The sequence below is a fragment of the Gobio gobio genome (genome assembly GCF_949357685.1).
Source record: "Gobio gobio genome assembly, chromosome: 14".
Lineage (NCBI taxonomy): Eukaryota > Metazoa > Chordata > Actinopteri > Cypriniformes > Gobionidae > Gobio > Gobio gobio.
Genome location: NC_137107.1, coordinates 3,462,683 through 3,480,857, shown reverse-complemented (window position 1 = coordinate 3,480,857; position 18,175 = coordinate 3,462,683). Strand labels below are relative to the sequence as shown.

The following is an 18,175-nucleotide window of genomic DNA, read 5'->3' as shown; positions in this document are numbered from 1 at the left end:
TTTGAGATTTATTGTATATGAATGCATCACAAAAAATCCCGTGCTCTATGGGCACCGGCATTAATAGAGGACAAAGCGAGAGTTGTTTTGCACTCCGTGATAAAGGCACATTTAAATATTTTGCGGGAAACATAAATCCGATCAGTTATCCAGATGGCGACCACTTGATGTCCTGATTGGCTGATGATCACGGCGATCACATGTTAATGCCGAGTGTAAACGCAGCCAGAATAAGTTCCTCTAGAGTAGATTATTTCTGATAACAAGCGAAATAAATTACATTACACATACAGTCTGAATGACATCAGACGCTGCTCTCGTATGACTGGATATTTATGAAGCATTTAAGGCTTTTTGTTGAGTCGCACACACTGTTTTTGCGCTGGTGTCATATTCTCTCTGCTTGATCGTTAATATTTATATCATGTTATCCAAGAATAGTACGTCAAAAATGTGTTTCTACTGAGTAGTGCTCCATACTATCCCCTTATATACCGATAAACAAACACCGACCGGAAAGATGATGACCGAATCAGAATTGTGCATCAAGACCTGCAGAGTAAATGCGGCCGAATAGCCGTTGACATGCATCATGTTTGTAAGTAAACTGCCATGCGGGGTGTGTGTTAATCGTGTTAAAATGGCTTGATTTTAATCATTTGATTATGTATCTATTTTGTTGAAAGTGGAAGACAGTAGTGCACTCGCAGAGAGAGGCTCTTCTGATGGGACGGGATCTGTGAGAGATTTTGTCACGAAGTGCTTGTCGATTGTATCTCGTCTGGTTAGGACATGGTGTAATTTTCATGACACTTGAGCACACTTTCTCTCACCACAATGAGAAAACAACAATATATTCCAGAGGTGTCTTGTCCTGGGCCACTGTGCTGTAGAGTTGACCTCACACACATCTGAACAGTCCCTCCAGAAAAACGCCATTATGCAATCGCATGATTTAATGCATAATCAGCCAAAGTCCGCATATTCATGCGGGGGCCGCATTTTTTCAAATACGCCGCACTTTCACTGCGTGCAAAATATGCAGGGCTAGCATGATTTCATAATCCCTGCATTTTCATTGCAAAAAAGTCATATATATTAGCAGAAAGTTGAAGAATGTTTGTTTACTTCACACAAGAGCCGTCATTTCCCCCTGTTGCCATGGGAACGCTTTGAAGTGACGTAATAACCCGACGCGAATGTCATCGAAAAGCTGCAAACCCCGTGGACAAACAATAGATATCGCTGAAACCATGATGAAGCCGCAAATTCCCATCTGCCAACAAAAATAACAGCAGAAGACCAAAGCAAAGCAGTTCTCTTACGAGAGGTTCTCTCGTATTGCGTAAGTTCCTTACGCTACGGGAAAGTATTCTTTCTTCGAGATTTCTGAAAAACCCAAAATTATCCTTAATTTTGTAACATTGTCAACGCAGTGCGGCAGCCTGGCAGACCATAGCAGGCTATTCCAGCGTGCTATTGGCTGCTCTGCTGGCAACTGCAGCAGCCTATCGGTGAGCCCGCGTGACGTGGCGACCAATGAGGGCGCTTCGCGCCCACCTGGCTTCATTTGCCTACAGGTGGGGCGTGGCCACGTGTATATAAGCGGGGCTCACGGGCTGCATATTCGATTTTCTTTTCTTCAGCGAAGCCCTTCGCATCGCTGGATCTGGAACCCGCCGCCGTTGAACGTGCAGACGAGCAAGCAGAGGACAGCGCCTGAAGAAGCCGGCAGCATCGCGCCACCTTCAGCCATCCGTGCCTGCTCTGCTATCCGGCAGCATTATATCCTTTCATTGCACGTGTTCTCGCCGTTGCGTCACACGTTTCATAAAAGAGCACGAGCGTTTTTATCAAAACGCCTCGTTCCACCTGCGGCTCGTGCCACGTGCAGCTCAGCACCAGAGACCGCCATGTGTCTGCGCTCTCTGTCTGGGCCGTGACCACGCCGCCGCCGCACTCCTCGCGGGCGATTGCCCCGAGTGCGAGGAACTCTCTATGTCGACCCTGCGGGCTCGACTCGAGCAGTTTTATGATGACATCACTCCGCTGTTCCCCCCCTCTGTTCAAGCCGCGCCACCGCGCCGCTTATAAGGGATGGTTGAAATGAACGGTCTCGGAGCGAGCCTCCTCCCCCTCTGTTCAAGCCGCGCCACCGCGCCGCTTGCGAGGGATGGTAGAAATGAACGGTCTCGGAGCGAGCCTCCTCCCCCTCTGTTCAAGCCGCGCCACCGCGCCGCTTGCGAGGGATGGTAGAAATGAACGGTCTCGGAGCGAGCCTCCTCCCCCTCTGTTCAAGCCGCGCCACCGCGCCGCTTGCAAGGGATGGTAGAAATGAACGGTCTCGGAGCGAGCCTCCTCCCCCTCTGTTCAAGCCGCGCCACCGCGCCGCTTGCGAGGGATGGTAGAAATGAACGGTCTCGGAGCGAGCCTCCTCCCCCCTCTGTTCATGCCGCGCTAATGCGCCGCTTACATACAAGGGATGGCAGAAACGGACAGCCCTGCAGCTCTCTTTACGTTACAAGAGAGCTGTTCCACCCTCGCGCACATTTCTCAGTCCCCTCATGAGTTCAGGCGACTGGAATTGTTCATATTGCTGTACACGAGCCTGTTAAGACACGCACGCCAGCGAACAAACGTCGTCATGAGACATGACGCTGACATATGCTCTCCAACGAACCCGCACTCCCCCCTGTTGGACCGCGCAGATTGCGCCGTTCACAAGGAATGAGAGTGCGCACGGTCACGAGCATGTTCAGCGCGCGTGTGCGCGCCGCACTCACCGGAAAATTAACAGAGGGTGTTTTCGTCCCGCTGTGGCCGGACGAACCGCCTTTCTCTAGCATTTCTCAGCCCCCTCTCCAGTTCAGGCGGCTGGAAATATTACTATTGCAGTAACGAGCCTGTCTTTTATGCACGCACGACTGCCAATAAGCACGAGGACGTACTGCCGTATGCTCGCGCTAACTGAACGCTATTGTGTCCCTCCCGGTAGCACAGCGGCAAAATCAGCGGCTGAAACGCCGGAGACCCGATTTCGAGCCCAGCTCTCGCGGCAGATAAAAATGTTTACTGTCCGCTTCCCCGGGCTCGCGGCCAGCTTTTCTTACATACAGAAAGCTAACTTGCACCACGTGGCGCTCGAGTATTTTTGGGCGTCTATACATAAGGAGAGAATAGACGGTTAAGTCCCGCTGCGGCCGGACCACCGTTAAAACTCTGTTTTCCTGTCAGTCCCCACTCCTGTGGCTACTGCAGATGTTTTCCACACAGCCTACGAGCCGGCGGACTCGCCCTCTCGCCTGTTTCCAACTGAAGCCCCTCCAAAGTCCTCCTAGCAGAAGGGGGAAGTGACGGTTAAGTCCCGCCGTGGCCGGACCACCGTCAAAACTCTTCTTCCTGTCAGCCCCCACTCCTGTGGCTGCTGCAGATGGCTCTCACGCAGCCAACGAGCCGGCAAAACTGCCCTCTCGCCTGTCTACAACCGCCGTTTTACGACGAACCAGAGAAATCACGAAGTTGCTTTTATTTCTGGTTGCACGGCTCACGCCGTATGTGTTTTCAAATGCAGTAAACGTGCCCACTTTTGTGTTCACCCCTGCACCCAAGCACCACAAATCCCGTGTCTCTCACTCACATAAAGCGGCCACCGGCCGCTCGAGTGCTAGAGTTAGGTCACGTGTCCGCTTATTTGCGCCCACGCCTAATCACCACACGCGCTGTCACACAGCCACTCTTAACCGGTCATGTTCCACGCGTAAGAGTTGTGCCCGCTCAAACGCGCTCACACATTTTCGCGAACATTCTGCCCCCGGCGCCATGCGCCGCGCCACACACCATTTGTTCTCCGCCCAAGGTGGCCGGAACGACGAGTGTAGGGCCACACACAAGCCACTCCCCGCTCGAAGCGGCAGAGATACAGTGTGTAAGGCGGCCAGCCATCGAGAGCGATCGGCTGGCCCACAGCACAGAGAGCGCGCGCACTGCGCCCGCCCTTCCTATACAGGCCGTCAAACCCGCGAAGCGCGGCGTTTTGAGCCCGGAGGCCGTTCTATCCCGTGTGGCACACGCGAGAGCGTGGGAAGCCATTCCAGGTGTATCAGAATGGGTGCTGAAAACAGTGAAGCACGGCTACACTCTGCAGTTCGCTCGCCACCCTCCGCGCTTCTGTGCGCGTACAGAGACGAGAGTGAGCGAGGAAGTAGCACATCTACTTCGAGCAGAAATAGCCACGCTGCTGTGCAAAGGGGCTATAGAACCGGTTCCCCATTCTATGAGCGAGTCAGGCTTTTACAGCCAGTATTTTCTCGTGCCAAAAAGGGATGGGTCGCTCAGACCGATTCTGGATCTGAGGCGTCTGAACAAAGCTCTTATGAGAAGATCGTTCAAGATGCTCACGACCAAGCAGATCCTCGCGCATACTCGCCCGAGAGACTGGCTAATCTCCCTAGATTTGAAAGATGCATATTTTCAAATCAAGATAACGCCACATCACAGGCCATTCTTACGATTCGCCTTCGACGGCCAGGCTTATCAATACACCGTCCTTCCGTTCGGCCTGTCACTAGCACCCCGTACATTTACGAAGTGCATGGACGCGGCCCTCGCTCCTCTGAGAAAAAGAGGGATGCGAGTGTTGAACTATCTGGACGATTGGCTCATCCTGGTGCAGTCAGAGGCCGAGCTCCTCGCCCACAGGGCAATGCTGCTCAGCCATCTGGACAGCCTGGGGCTCACGGCCAATTGGACCAAGAGCTCATTAGTGCCCACGCAATCAACCTCATTTCTGGGTTTGAATCTGGACACTGTGGCAATGTCAGCCCGCCTGTCACCCCAACGCGCGCGCCAAGTTCAGCGCATGGCTGAGTACTTCCGGCCGGGCAAAATCGCACCTCTCAAGCTCTTTCAGAGGATGCTGGAACGTATGGCCTCAGCTGCAGCTGTGCTCCAGCTGGGCTTAATGCGCATGCGCCCGCTGCAATGCTGGTTAAACGCCCGAGTGCCTCACAGAGCCTGGGCGTCCGGAGGCTTCAGGATCAGAGTGACTCAGAGCTGTGTTTCAGCCTAGAGCCCTGGTTAGTAGCCGACTGGTACCAGAGGGGAGTGACGATGGGAGCCATCTCACACCGCAAGGTCATCTCGACGGACGCCTCCACCACGGGTTGGGGCGCCGTTTTCGAGGGCAGATCAGCCTCGGGCCTCTAGTCGAGCGAGGAAAAACTCCTACACATAAACTGTCTGGAGATGATAGCGGTAGAGAACGCGCTCAAGCAGTTTCTCCCGCTTATACGAGGACACCACGTGTTGGTCCGGTCGGACAATACCACAGTGGTGTCCTACGTGAACCGGCAGGGCGGTGTCAGGTCCAGGTGTCTGGGCAATCTGACAGAACGCCTGCTCGTGTGGGCAGACAGCTCGCTGCGCTCGCTGAGAGCTGCGCACATACCGGGCCACCTCAATGTGGGCCCGGACAAGCTGTCCAGGGGCCTCATTCTCTCAGGAGAATGGTCCCTGCACCCCCAGACAGTCCAGCTGGTATGGCGCCTATTCGGCAGAGCGGAGCTCGACCTCTTTGCAACAAAAGAGAACGCCCGCTGCCCGACGTTTCTGTCCAAAAGCGAGGATGCGCTGTCCCAACCTTGGCCCAGCCTCCCGCTGTATGCTTTCCCGCCGATTTCCCTATTGCCCCAGGTCATAGCGAAAATCAGGGAGACGCGCCGCCCGGTGCTCCTTATAGCGCCGCGCTGGGAGAACCAGATTTGGTACCCAGAGCTGGTGAAGCTGTCGCACTCACCCCCCTGGCCAGTTCCGCTGAGAGCAGACCTCCTCTCTCAAGCAGGAGGGTCAGTTTGGCATCCCCATCCAGAGCGATGGTCTCTGCATGTATGGGTGACCAACGGATACCCGTTGACCTGCCCGAAGGGGTTATGAACACGATCTCACACTCTAGAGCCCCCTCGACGAGGCGGTTATATAGTTCTAAGTGGTCGGTGTTCACTGAGTGGTGTGTTTCCAAGGGATTGGACCCACAGCAATGTGGGGTCCAGCGGGTGCTCTCCTTCCTCCAAGAGCTTTTGGAACTGGGCAGGTCCCCTTCCACGCTCAAAGTGTATGTGGCGGCTATAGCAGCGTTCGCTCAGACGACGCTAGGTAGCACGCTAGGAAGGAACGAGCTCATCATCCGTTTCCTCAGAGGAGCCAGACGGATGAATCCCCCGCGGCCCCCTTTGGTTCCTATATGGGATCTGGCCTTGGTCCTAGAGGCCCTGAAGGCTCATCCCTTTGAACCGCTCGAGACTGTGGAACCAAGGTTCCTTTCGCTAAAAACCGCGTTCCTGATAGCTCTGGTTTCAGTGAAACGCGTGGGGGATCTACACGCGCTCTCAGTGAGCCCGACGTGTATGGAGTTCGGTCCTAATGACTCTAAGGTCATTCTCAGACCGAGGCATGGTTATGTCCCCAAAGCGATCGGCACTCCCTTCAGGGCGCAGATTATCTCCCTCTCGGCTCTGCCAGCATCCGACGAGGGGGACGGTGGCAATTTCCTCTGCCCTGTCAGGGCATTGAGGGTTTATGTCACACGCTCCGCCGCCTTCAGGCGTTCTGAGCAGCTATTTGTTTCGTTTGGAGGGCGCGCTAAAGGTCTCGCCTCCTCGAAACAGACCCTGTCCAGGTGGATAGTGGACGCGATTGCAACTGCATACGCTTCCAAACACCTGCAGTGCCCGCTAGGTGTCAGAGCACACTCCACCAGAGGCATGGCCTCTTCGTGGGCTTGGGCCAGAGGGATTTCCATCCACGATATCTGTATGGCGGCAGGCTGGGCCTCCCCGTCTACGTTCGTGAGATTTTACAATCTGGAAGTTCCTGCCTTACAGGCGAAAGTGTTATCAGTTCAATAGGGCTGTTGGTTCTGCCCAGTGATTCTGCGCAGACATAGCTCACATACTGGTAGTAAGTTCGGTACTAGGCTCATGTGAATTTGAAGGAGACCGGCGGTGCCGTTCCCTCATTTACGAGACGAGCTGTTGTGAGTTTGAAGGTGACCGGCGGTGCCGTTACTTCACTCATATAACAAGATATTGTGAATTTGAAGGCGACTGGCGTTGCCGTTCCCTCATTCATGAGACAAGGTGTGGTGAATTTGAAGGCGACCGGCAGGTGCCGTTCCCTCATTCATGGGACAGGGTGTTGTAACCACCTGTTGTAACCACCCGTCAGTTCAAATGAAGTGTCCGTATATGTGGTGGCCCGTTTCCTTTACCGGCCACCCTGCCCGAGCAGTGTTTTTTCCCCGGTTCCCTGGGATACATATGCTGTATGCGAGGCGCGCACGGCGTTGACAATATGTTCCCGTAGCGTAAGGAACTTACGCAATACGAGAGAACCTCTCGTAAGAGAACGATACTCGGTTACTTAACGTAACCTCGGTTCTCTCTAGAAGAGGGAACGAGTATTGCGTTCCTTGCCGTGCGCCCCGCGGGCTTTTACGCTTCAGAACTACGAAAACCGAATATGCAGCCCGTGAGCCCCGCTTATATACACGTGGCCACGCCCCACCTGTAGGCAAATGAAGCCAGGTGGGCGCGAAGCGCCCTCATTGGTCGCCACGTCACGCGGGCTCACCGATAGGCTGCTGCAGTTGCCAGCAGAGCAGCCAATAGCACGCTGGAATAGCCTGCTATGGTCTGCCAGGCTGCCGCACTGCGTTGACAATGTTACAAAATTAAGGATAATTTTGGGTTTTTCAGAAATCTCGAAGAAAGAATACTTTCCCGTAGCGTAAGGAACTTACGCAATACTCGTTCCCTCTTCTAGAGAGAACCGAGGTTACGCTAAGTAACCGAGTATCGTTTCCCGGTGTGTAGACCGATTTAAAAACACAGCATCATGAAGCTTCAGAGTGTTATGAATCAGTGAGTCGATTCAGTGGTTCGGAGCATTATGAATCAGTGAGTCGATTCAGCGGTTCGGAGCGTTATGAATCAGTGAGTCGATTCAGCGGTTCGGAGTGTTATGAATCAGTGAGTCGATTCAGCGGTTCGGAGCGTTATGAATCAGTGAGTCGATTCAGCGGTTTGGAGCGTTATGAATCAGTGAGTCGATTCAGCGGTTTGGAGCGTTATGAATCAGTGAGTCGATTCAGCGGTTTCGAGCGTTATGAATCAGTGAGTTGATTCAGCGGTTTGGAGCGTTATGATTCAGTGAGTCGATTCAGTGGTTTGGAGCGTTATGAATCAGTGAGTCGATTCAGTGGTTTGGATCGCCAAAGTTACGTATTTCAGCAGTTTCACACGCAATCCGAATCATGAATCGACTCACTGATTCATAACGCTTCGAAGCTTCATGAGGCCGTGTTTTGAAATCGTCATCACTATATAAGTCGTTATTTAGTTTTTTTTTGCGCACAAAAACTATTCTCGTCTTCATAAAGTTATTGTAGAGCCGCTGTAGTGAGATGGACTTTGTAACTTTAGTCTTTAGTGTCTTTTAAGGGTCTTGAGAGTGTAAAGTTGAGCCAATGGAGGCCTTTCAGAGCATCAGATTTACACTAAAATATCTTCATTTGTGTCTGAAGATGAACGGAGGTCTGACGGGTGTCCAACCACATGAGGCTCAGTCATTAATGACACAATTTACATTTTTGGGTGAACTAACCCTTTAAGAGATTGCACTTTGTGCATTGGAAGCACTCAAATGTGTGTTTTGTAAAGCTACCTCTGTAAAACAGGAAGTTATTTATTCATTTTTTCAGAAGTTGTAGCATATTTCTTTTGTAAAGCTACAGAACTTGTTTGACTCAATGTTTTGTAAATTTGAGCCGTGTGTTTATTAAGGTCTTCAATAAAAACAAGATGAGAACTTAAATATTCCCAGCACTTTCTGCTTTTTTTTCTCTTTTTCATCAAACCGCAGTTTTTGCAAGTTCCCTCAATTTTATCGCATAAATATCCCGCATTTTCCATCGCATTTTTTAAGAAAACATGCCGCATAATCAAGGATTTTTGCCCGCAACAATCACAAAAAAAGGCCGCATTTTTCTGGAAGGACTGTCTGAAGTTATGAAGTTCATGTTCTCAATGTGACGGCACACGCCAATCTAGAGGCTCTGAGGAAGAGAACGACGGCTAAAGAGAGGAAGTGAGCTCAAGTGTCTCTCCCCCATCCTCCACACAGGAGGTGTGTTTACCTGAAGGGTTTGGGGGGCAGGATGCTGAATCGGGTCTTCTCCAGCATCTTGCGGATCTTGTTGCGTCCTCCAGACACTGTGTTGGCCTTCATCTTCTTGCGGCTCTTGCTGTCCGAGGGAAACTCCATGTCTCCGGGCAGATCCGGGATGGAGAAGCGGTTGCTCTTCCTCTCCTGAATCTTAGGGAGGTGAGGACCGCCGTTCTTCTTCTCGTGCTTCACACGGCTTTGAAGCTCTTTGAAAACTGCAACAAGTCAAAATCAAGTGTATTTGTTTCACTCTTTTCACAATTCACATCCTTTTAAAGCAGCTTTAGAGAAAGTCATACTGTCATGTCTATAATGCGTTAATGCTTTACCATAGAGCAAGTGTTAGTGCTCGGAGATAAGATTATAAATAATGATGAAATGAGTGATCCTGCGGATTTATATCTAGTTATGTAGTATTTATAGTGTTGTCTAGCACATATATATCAGTGCTACAGTGACTCCTGCACATGACTGAGTGATCAAGACAATAAGAGATTTAAATATCGGTCGGCTTTGTAACGTTAAGAGATTTAAATATCGGTCGGTTTTGTTCTGTTAAGAGATTTAAATATCTGTCGGTTTTGTTCTGTTAAGAGATTTAAATATCGGTCGGTTTTGTTCTGTTAAGAGATTTAAATATCGGTCGGTTTTGTTCTGTTAAGAGATTTAAATATCGGTCGGTTTTGTTCTGTTAAGAGATTTAAATATCGGTCGGTTTTGTTCCGTTAAGAGATTTAAATATCGGTCGGTTTTGTTCCGTTAAGAGATTTAAATATCGGTCGGTTTTGTTCTGTTAAGAGATTTAAATATCTGTCGGCTTTGTAACGTTAAGAGATTTAAATATCGGTCGGTTTTGTTCTGTTAAGAGATTTAAATATCGGTCGGTTTTGTTCCGTTAAGAGATTTAAATATCGGTCGGTTTTGTTCTGTTAAGAGATTTAAATATCGGTCGGCTTTGTAACGTTAATAGATTTAAATATCGGTCGGTTTTGTTCTGTTAAGAGATTTAAATATCTGTCGGTTTTGTTCTGTTAAGAGATTTAAATATCGGTCGGTTTTGTTCCGTTAAGAGATTTAAATATCGGTCGGTTTTGTTCTGTTAAGAGATTTAAATATCGGTCGGTTTTGTTCTGTTAAGAGATTTAAATATCGGTCGGTTTTGTTCCGTTAAGAGATTTAAATATCGGTCGGTTTTGTTCCGTTAAGAGATTTAAATATCGGTCGGTTTTGTTCTGTTAAGAGATTTAAATATCGGTCGGTTTTGTTCCATTAAGAGATTTAAATATTGGTTGGTTTTGTTCCGTTAAGAGATTTAAATATCGGTTGTTTGTTCTGTTAAGAGATTTAAATATCGGTTGTTTGTTCTGTTAAGTGATTTAAATATCGTCGCTTTTGTTCCGTTAAGAGATGTAAATTTCGGTCGGTTAGTGCTATGTGTGCTGTGACATACCGAAGATGTTGGTCTTCACAGTCAGAGAGAGGTGTGTGTTGTTCCTCAGGATATCCATGGCTTTGGTGTACGAGATGTTCTCAAAGTTCTGCCCATTGATCTCCAAGATCTGAGGACAGACGAGCACAATGTGTTCATGCTGAGATATTAAAATGGCGAGCGATGTTTTCCGAGTTCCCCTGATCGGTACCTGATCTCCGCGCTTGAGCCCGGCTTCAGCTGCTTTACTGGCCTCCGCCACGCTCTCCACGAAGATGCCGAAGCCGCGCTCGCTGCCGCCCTGGAGCGTGAAGAACAGCGGAGACTCTCTGGACGGCTTCTGGAGCGTGATCTGACGACACTTGGCCTTCGCAGCACACGCTATGTTCAGCAGACGCAGGTGACCCTTCATTTTCTGAGAGTCAAACACAAATTCAACAAACATCCAATCATAATCAGGGCTTCCCAATCTAAAGGTCCCTGATATGTCCATGTTATCCACAGCGATAGGCGTCCATTTTGTGATCTTCTGCCTGATGTCAACACTCACCGAGAAATCCAGCAACTTCTCGAAGTCCTCCAGGAACTGAGTCATCACTGGGTCGCCTTCAAAATCGTTAAAATGATTGTTCACCCACAGCAACACGATTCTCGTCACCTGCAAGATCCCAAAACATGTCAACCGTTATTAACTACACACAATATTATCAGCACAACATCAGAATCAGCACACACAAACACACAAACGCACACAGACGCACACACATATGCACAGAGTTACACACAGATACACAGAGACACAGATAAACACTCACACACACATAGACAGACGCACACACACACACACACACATACACACACACAGACACACACACACTCACACACACACAAACAGACACAGATAAATACTCACAAAGACACACAAATAGACAGACGCACACACACAGACACGCACACAGACACACACACAGACGCACACACACACACAGATACACACAGACACAGATAAACACTCACATGCACATAGACAGACGCACACACACACACACACACACACACACACACACACTCACACACAGACACACACACACACACACACACACACACACACACACAGATAAACACACACACAGACACACACACACACACACACACACACACACAGATAAACACACACACAGACACACACACACACACACACACACACACACAGATAAACACTCACACAGACACACACACACACACACACACACACACACACAGACACACACAATCACGCACACAAACACAGACAGATACACACACACACACACACACACACACAGACACACACACACACACACACACACACACACACACACAGACACACACAATCACGCACACAAACACAGACAGATACACACACACACACACACACACAGACAGACAGACACACACAGACGCACACACACACACACGGATACACACAGACACAGATAAACACTCACACAGACAGACACACAGACACACACACACACACACACACACACACACACACACAGACACACACAATCACGCACACAAACACAGACAGATACACACACACACAGACACACACACACACACACACGCACACACACACACACACACACACACACACAGACACACACACACACACACACACACACACACACACACACACACAGACACACACAGACACACACAGAGACACACACAGAGACACACACACACACACACACACACACACACACACAGACAGACACAGACACACACAGACACACACACACTGACCGTGTCTCTGAGAGTGTCCACTTTGAACCACTCCAGCAGTTTGTGGCCCAGGTCCATGGGGCTGGAGAGGAAGGTGCGCTGTGTGAGCAGGAAGTCCTCGATGTAGGTGGGGTCAACCACAGACGGCTCCTCCACCAGGTGCAGGATCAGCCGCTCCGGAGTGCCCTGCACACACACACAAGACCACCAGCGCTTCTTACACACACACACTTCAGATCAGAACCCTGACCCTGACCCCTGACCCTGACCGCCTCCTTTACAGCCAATCAGAGAACATTCAAAGAGCTCAGCCACTACAGCTCAGAGGTCAAGCAGGTTTAACTTCACTGAAGCCATGGCTGAGGATCTGCAGATCTGCACATTAACACACTTCATTTCACACGCTTTCGGCAATCTGCAAATATGCAAATGAGGCATTGTCTAACTTATCTTATAATATTAACTAATTTCATAATTTTTATGTAAATTTCAACTTTTCATAATTTTGGCTCTTATCTCATACAATGTACTTTTTATTTCATAATTATAACTTGTCAATTTTGACTGTTTTTTACAAATTTGCCTTTTTTCCCAATACAGTTTTACTTTTTATCATAATTATGACAGTATCTCATAATTTAAACTTTTTATTTCATATTTTTAACGCCATAATTTCAGCTTTTTTCAAAATTATTCCTTTTGGCTCTTCTCATAATATTTCATAATAATAACTTGTCATTTTTGACTTTTTTTCATAATTTTCCCCTGTTTTTCAATAATCTTTTACTTTTTATCATAATTATGACAGTATCTCATAATTTCAACTTTTCATTTCATCATTATAACGTCATCATTTTAACTTTTTTCATAATTGTGTCTTTCTAATAATCTTAACTTCTTTATCCTGTATAATTTCAACTTTGCATTTCATAATTTGAACGTCATAATTTCAGCTATTTTCATAATTCTTCCTTTTGGCTCTTATCTCATAATATTTCATAATTATAACTTGTAAATTTTGACTTTTTTTCATAATTTTCCCCTTTTTTCAAGAATCTTTTACTTTTTTATCATAATTATGAAAGTATCTCATAATTTCAACTTTTTATTTCATAATTATAACGTCATAATTTCAGTTATTTTCATAATTCTTCCTTCTGGCTCTTATCTCATAATATTTCATAAATATAACTTGTAAATTTTGACTTTTTTTCATAATTTTCCCCTTTTTTCAAGAATCTTTTACTTTTTATCATAATTATGACAGTATTTCATAATTTCAACTTTTTATTTCATAATTATAACGTCATAATTTCAGTTATTTTCATAATTCTTCCTTCTGGCTCTTATCTCATAATATTTCATAATTATAACTTGTACATTTTGACTTTTTTTCATAATTTTCCCCTTTTTTCAAGAATCTTTTACTTTTTATCATAATTATGACAGTATTTCATAATTTCAACTTTTTATTTCATATTTTTAACGTCATAATTTCAGTTATTTTCATAATTCTTCCTTCTGGCTCTTATCTCATAATATTTCATAATTATAACTTGTAAATTTTGACTTTTTTCATAATTTTCCCCTTTTTTCAAGAATCTTTTACTTTTAATCATAATTATGACAGTATTTCATAATTTCAACTTTTTATTTCATATTTTTAACGTCATAATTTCAGCTATTTTCAAAATTATTCCTTTTGGCTCTTATCTCATAATATTTCATAATTATAACTTGTAAATTTTGACTTTTTTCATAATTTTCCCCTGTTTTTCAATAATCTTTTACTTTTTATCATAATTATGACAGTATCTCAAAATTTCAACTTTTCATTTCATATTTTTACGTCATCATTTTAACTTTTTTCATAATTGTGTCTTTCTAATAATCTTAACTTCTTTATCCTGTATAATTTCAACTTTGCATTTCATAATTTGAACGTCATAATTTCAGCTATTTTCATAATTCTTCCTTTTGGCTCCTACCTCATAATATTTCATAATTATAACTTGTCAATTTTGACTTTTTTTTCATAATTTTCCCCTTTTTTCAAGAATGTTTTACTTTTTTATCATAATTATGAAAGTATCTCATAATTTCAACTTTTTATTTCATAATTATAACGTCATAATTTCAGTTATTTTCATAATTCTTCCTTCTGGCTCTTATCTCATAATATTTCATAATTATAACTTGTAAATTTTGACTTTTTTTCATAATTTTCCCCTTTTTTCAAGAATGTTTTACTTTTTTATCATAATTATGAAAGTATCTCATAATTTCAACTTTTTATTTCATAATTATAACGTCATAATTTCAGTTATTTTCATAATTCTTCCTTCTGGCTCTTATCTCATAATATTTCATAATTATAACTTGTAAATTTTGACTTTTTTTCATAATTTTCCCCTTTTTTCAAGAATCTTTTACTTTTTTATCATAATTATGACAGTATTTCATAATTTCAACTTTTTATTTCATATTTTTAACGTCATAATTTCAGTTATTTTCATAATTCTTCCTTCTGGCTCTTATCTCATAATATTTCATAAATATAACTTGTAAATTTTGACTTTTTTTCATAATTTTCCCCTTTTTTCAAGAATCTTTTACTTTTTATCATAATTATGAAAGTATCTCATAATTTCAACTTTTTATTTCATAATTATAACGTCATAATTTCAGTTATTTTCATAATTCTTCCTTCTGGCTCTTATCTCATAATATTTCATAATTATAACTTGTAAATTTTGACTTTTTTTCATAATTTTCCCCTTTTTTCAAGAATCTTTTACTTTTTATCATAATTATGACAGTATTTCATAATTTCAACTTTTTATTTAATAATTATAACGTCATAATTTCAGTTATTTTCATAATTCTTCCTTCTGGCTCTTATCTCATAATATTTCATAATTATAACTTGTAAATTTTGACTTTTTTTTCATAATTTTCCCCTTTTTTCAAGAATCTTTTACTTTTTATCATAATTATGACAGTATTTCATAATTTCAACTTTTTATTTCATATTTTTAACGTCATAATTTCAGCTATTTTCAAAATTATTCCTTTTGGCTCTTATCTCATAATATTTCATAATAATAACTTGTCATTTTTGACTTTTTTTTCATAATTTCCCCCTGTTTTTCAATAATCTTTTACTTTTTATCATAATTATGACAGGATCTCATAATTTCAACTTTTCATTTCATCATTATAACGTCATCATTTTAACTTTTTTCATAATTGTGTCTTTCTAATAATCTTAACTTCTTTATCCTGTATAATTTCAACTTTGCATTTCATAATTTGAACGTCATAATTTCAGCTATTTTCATAATTCTTCCTTTTGGCTCCTACCTCATAATATTTCATAATTATAACTTGTCAATTTTGACTTTTTTTTCATAATTTTCCCCTTTTTTCAAGAATCTTTTACTTTTTTATCATAATTATGACAGTATTTCATAATTTCAACTTTTTATTTCATATTTTTAACGTCATAATTTCAGTTATTTTCATAATTCTTCCTTCTGGCTCTTATCTCATAATATTTCATAATTATAACTTGTAAATTTGGACTTTTTTTCATAATTTTCCCCTTTTTTCAAGAATCTTTTACTTTTTATCATAATTATGACAGTATTTCATAATTTCAACTTTTTATTTCATATTTTTAACGTCATAATTTCAGCTATTTTCAAAATTATTCCTTTTGACTCTTATCTCATAATATTTAATAATAATAATAACTTGTCATTTTTGACTTTTTTTCATAATTTTCCCCTGTTTTTCAATAATCTTTTACTTTTTATCATAATTATGACAGTATCTCATAGTTTCAACTTTTCATTTCATATTTTTACGTCATCATTTTAACTTTTTTCATAATTGTGTCTTTCTAATAATCTTAACTTCTTTATCCTGTATAATTTCAATTTTGCATTTCATAATTTGAACGTCATAATTTCAGCTATTTTCATAATTCTTCCTTTTGGCTCCTACCTCATAATATTTCATAATTATAACTTGTCAATTTTTACTTTTTTTTCATAATTTTCCCCTTTTTTCATAATTTTCCCCTTTTTTCAAGAATGTTTTACTTTTTTATCATAATTATGAAAGTATCTCATAATTTCAACTTTTTATTTCATAATTATAACGTCATAATTTCAGTTATTTTCATAATTGTGTCTTTCTAATAATCTTAACTTCTTTATCCTGTATAATTTCAACTTTGCATTTCATAATTTGAATGTCATAATTCCAACTTTTTCATAATTTTGTCTTTTATCTCCTAATTTGTACCTTCTTGTATCTCATATGTTGCCACAGCGCCTGATGAAGGCGTGTAAAGGTGGTGTGTTTTCTCTGGGCTGTGATTGGCCCAGACTCACCTTGATGACGATGTGGCCCTTCCTGGTGCCGCTGCGGTCCAGCTGGCGGTGCTCCTTCACCATCACGATCTCGCCCTCCTCCTCCACCTTGTGTGTGTTCTTCTCCACATGGTTGAGGATGCGGCAGTAATCCTCCTGGGCGATGCACACAAACTGCTCCACAACCACATGAGGAAGAGCAATGAAGCGGGAGTAGAGCAGGAGGTTAGCCTGAAGCAGACTCATGTGTGTGTGTGTGTGTGTGTGTGTGTGAGCGCTGGCTTCACAGCGCAGGAGGAAGTGGAGGTGGAGTCTTTATTCTGAGTAATCAGCAGCTGCTATATTAGGAGGCTTTAACATTCAGACCCTGACCACAACACATCATGACCTGAGTCCCCGAATCATCAGCCAATCATCACTGAGCATTGCCCAGAGCTGACCCCGTGACCCCACGACCCTCGACTGCTCAACTACAGGAATACCCCACACTGGAGGAAAGGCTCTTGAAATGTTTAATTCCTCTAAATATAAAGAAGCATGACATTTGTGGCCCGTCGTGTTTGGCTCAGTTCCTCACACACATGGGTCATGTGACTTCAGAAGCCTTCAATGAACGCTTCTTCAGATGCGTCCGTTTACACACACACACACACACACACACACACACACACACACACACACACACACACACACACACACACACACACACACACACACACACACACACACACACACACACACACACACACACACACACACACACACACACTCATCCAGTCATCATTCCTCCTGGTGTCAACAGACCTCAATGACTGAAAATATCCTCCTCCTTTATTATTTTTACTGTTATAATTGATTTGTATCTCATAGTTTTGACTTTTTATTTCATAATTATTTCATAATTTAATTTTTTTTATAATTATGGCTTTTATCTCATAATTACAACTTTTTTATTTCATAATTATAACGTCATTGTTACTTTTTCCATAATTTTGGCTTTCATCTCATAATTTAAACTTTTTAGCTTGTCGTTAGTTATAATTATAACTTGTTGATTTTGACTGTTTTCATAATTTTGTCTTTTTTCTATTAATGTTACTTTATCATAATTATAACTCACAATTTCAACTTTTTTATTTCATAATTATTGACATAATTACATTTTCTTTTATAATTATGGCTTTTATCTCACAACTTTTTATCTCATAATGTTTAACTTTTTAACAATTGTGACAGTATTTCACAATTTCAACTTTTTATTTCATAATTATAACGTCATAATTTAAACTTTTTTCATAATATTTTCATATTTTTTTTCCAAAAAAAATGTACTTAAAAAAAAAAATTATAATTATGACTCATAATTTCATAATATAAA

The 18,175-nt window shown here is 43.0% G+C and overlaps 1 protein-coding gene across 18 annotated transcripts in view; it reads right to left on the bottom strand.

Annotated features, from left to right (window-relative positions):
* rapgef6 (Rap guanine nucleotide exchange factor (GEF) 6) overlaps nt 1-18,175 on the bottom strand; it is a 221,757-nt gene that overhangs the window by 70,545 nt on the left and 133,037 nt on the right. For all 18 annotated transcript variants that reach the window (XM_079834252.1, XM_079834254.1, XM_079834255.1 and 15 more), the window contains 6 exons: nt 16,819-16,971; nt 12,440-12,604; nt 11,199-11,306; nt 10,860-11,063; nt 10,670-10,778; nt 9,191-9,434 (listed from right to left, as the gene is read on the bottom strand). In XM_079834252.1, the coding sequence (XP_079690378.1) occupies nt 9,191-9,434; nt 10,670-10,778; nt 10,860-11,063; nt 11,199-11,306; nt 12,440-12,604; nt 16,819-16,971 (983 nt within the window). The remainder of the gene's footprint in view (nt 1-9,190; nt 9,435-10,669; nt 10,779-10,859; nt 11,064-11,198; nt 11,307-12,439; nt 12,605-16,818; nt 16,972-18,175) is intronic.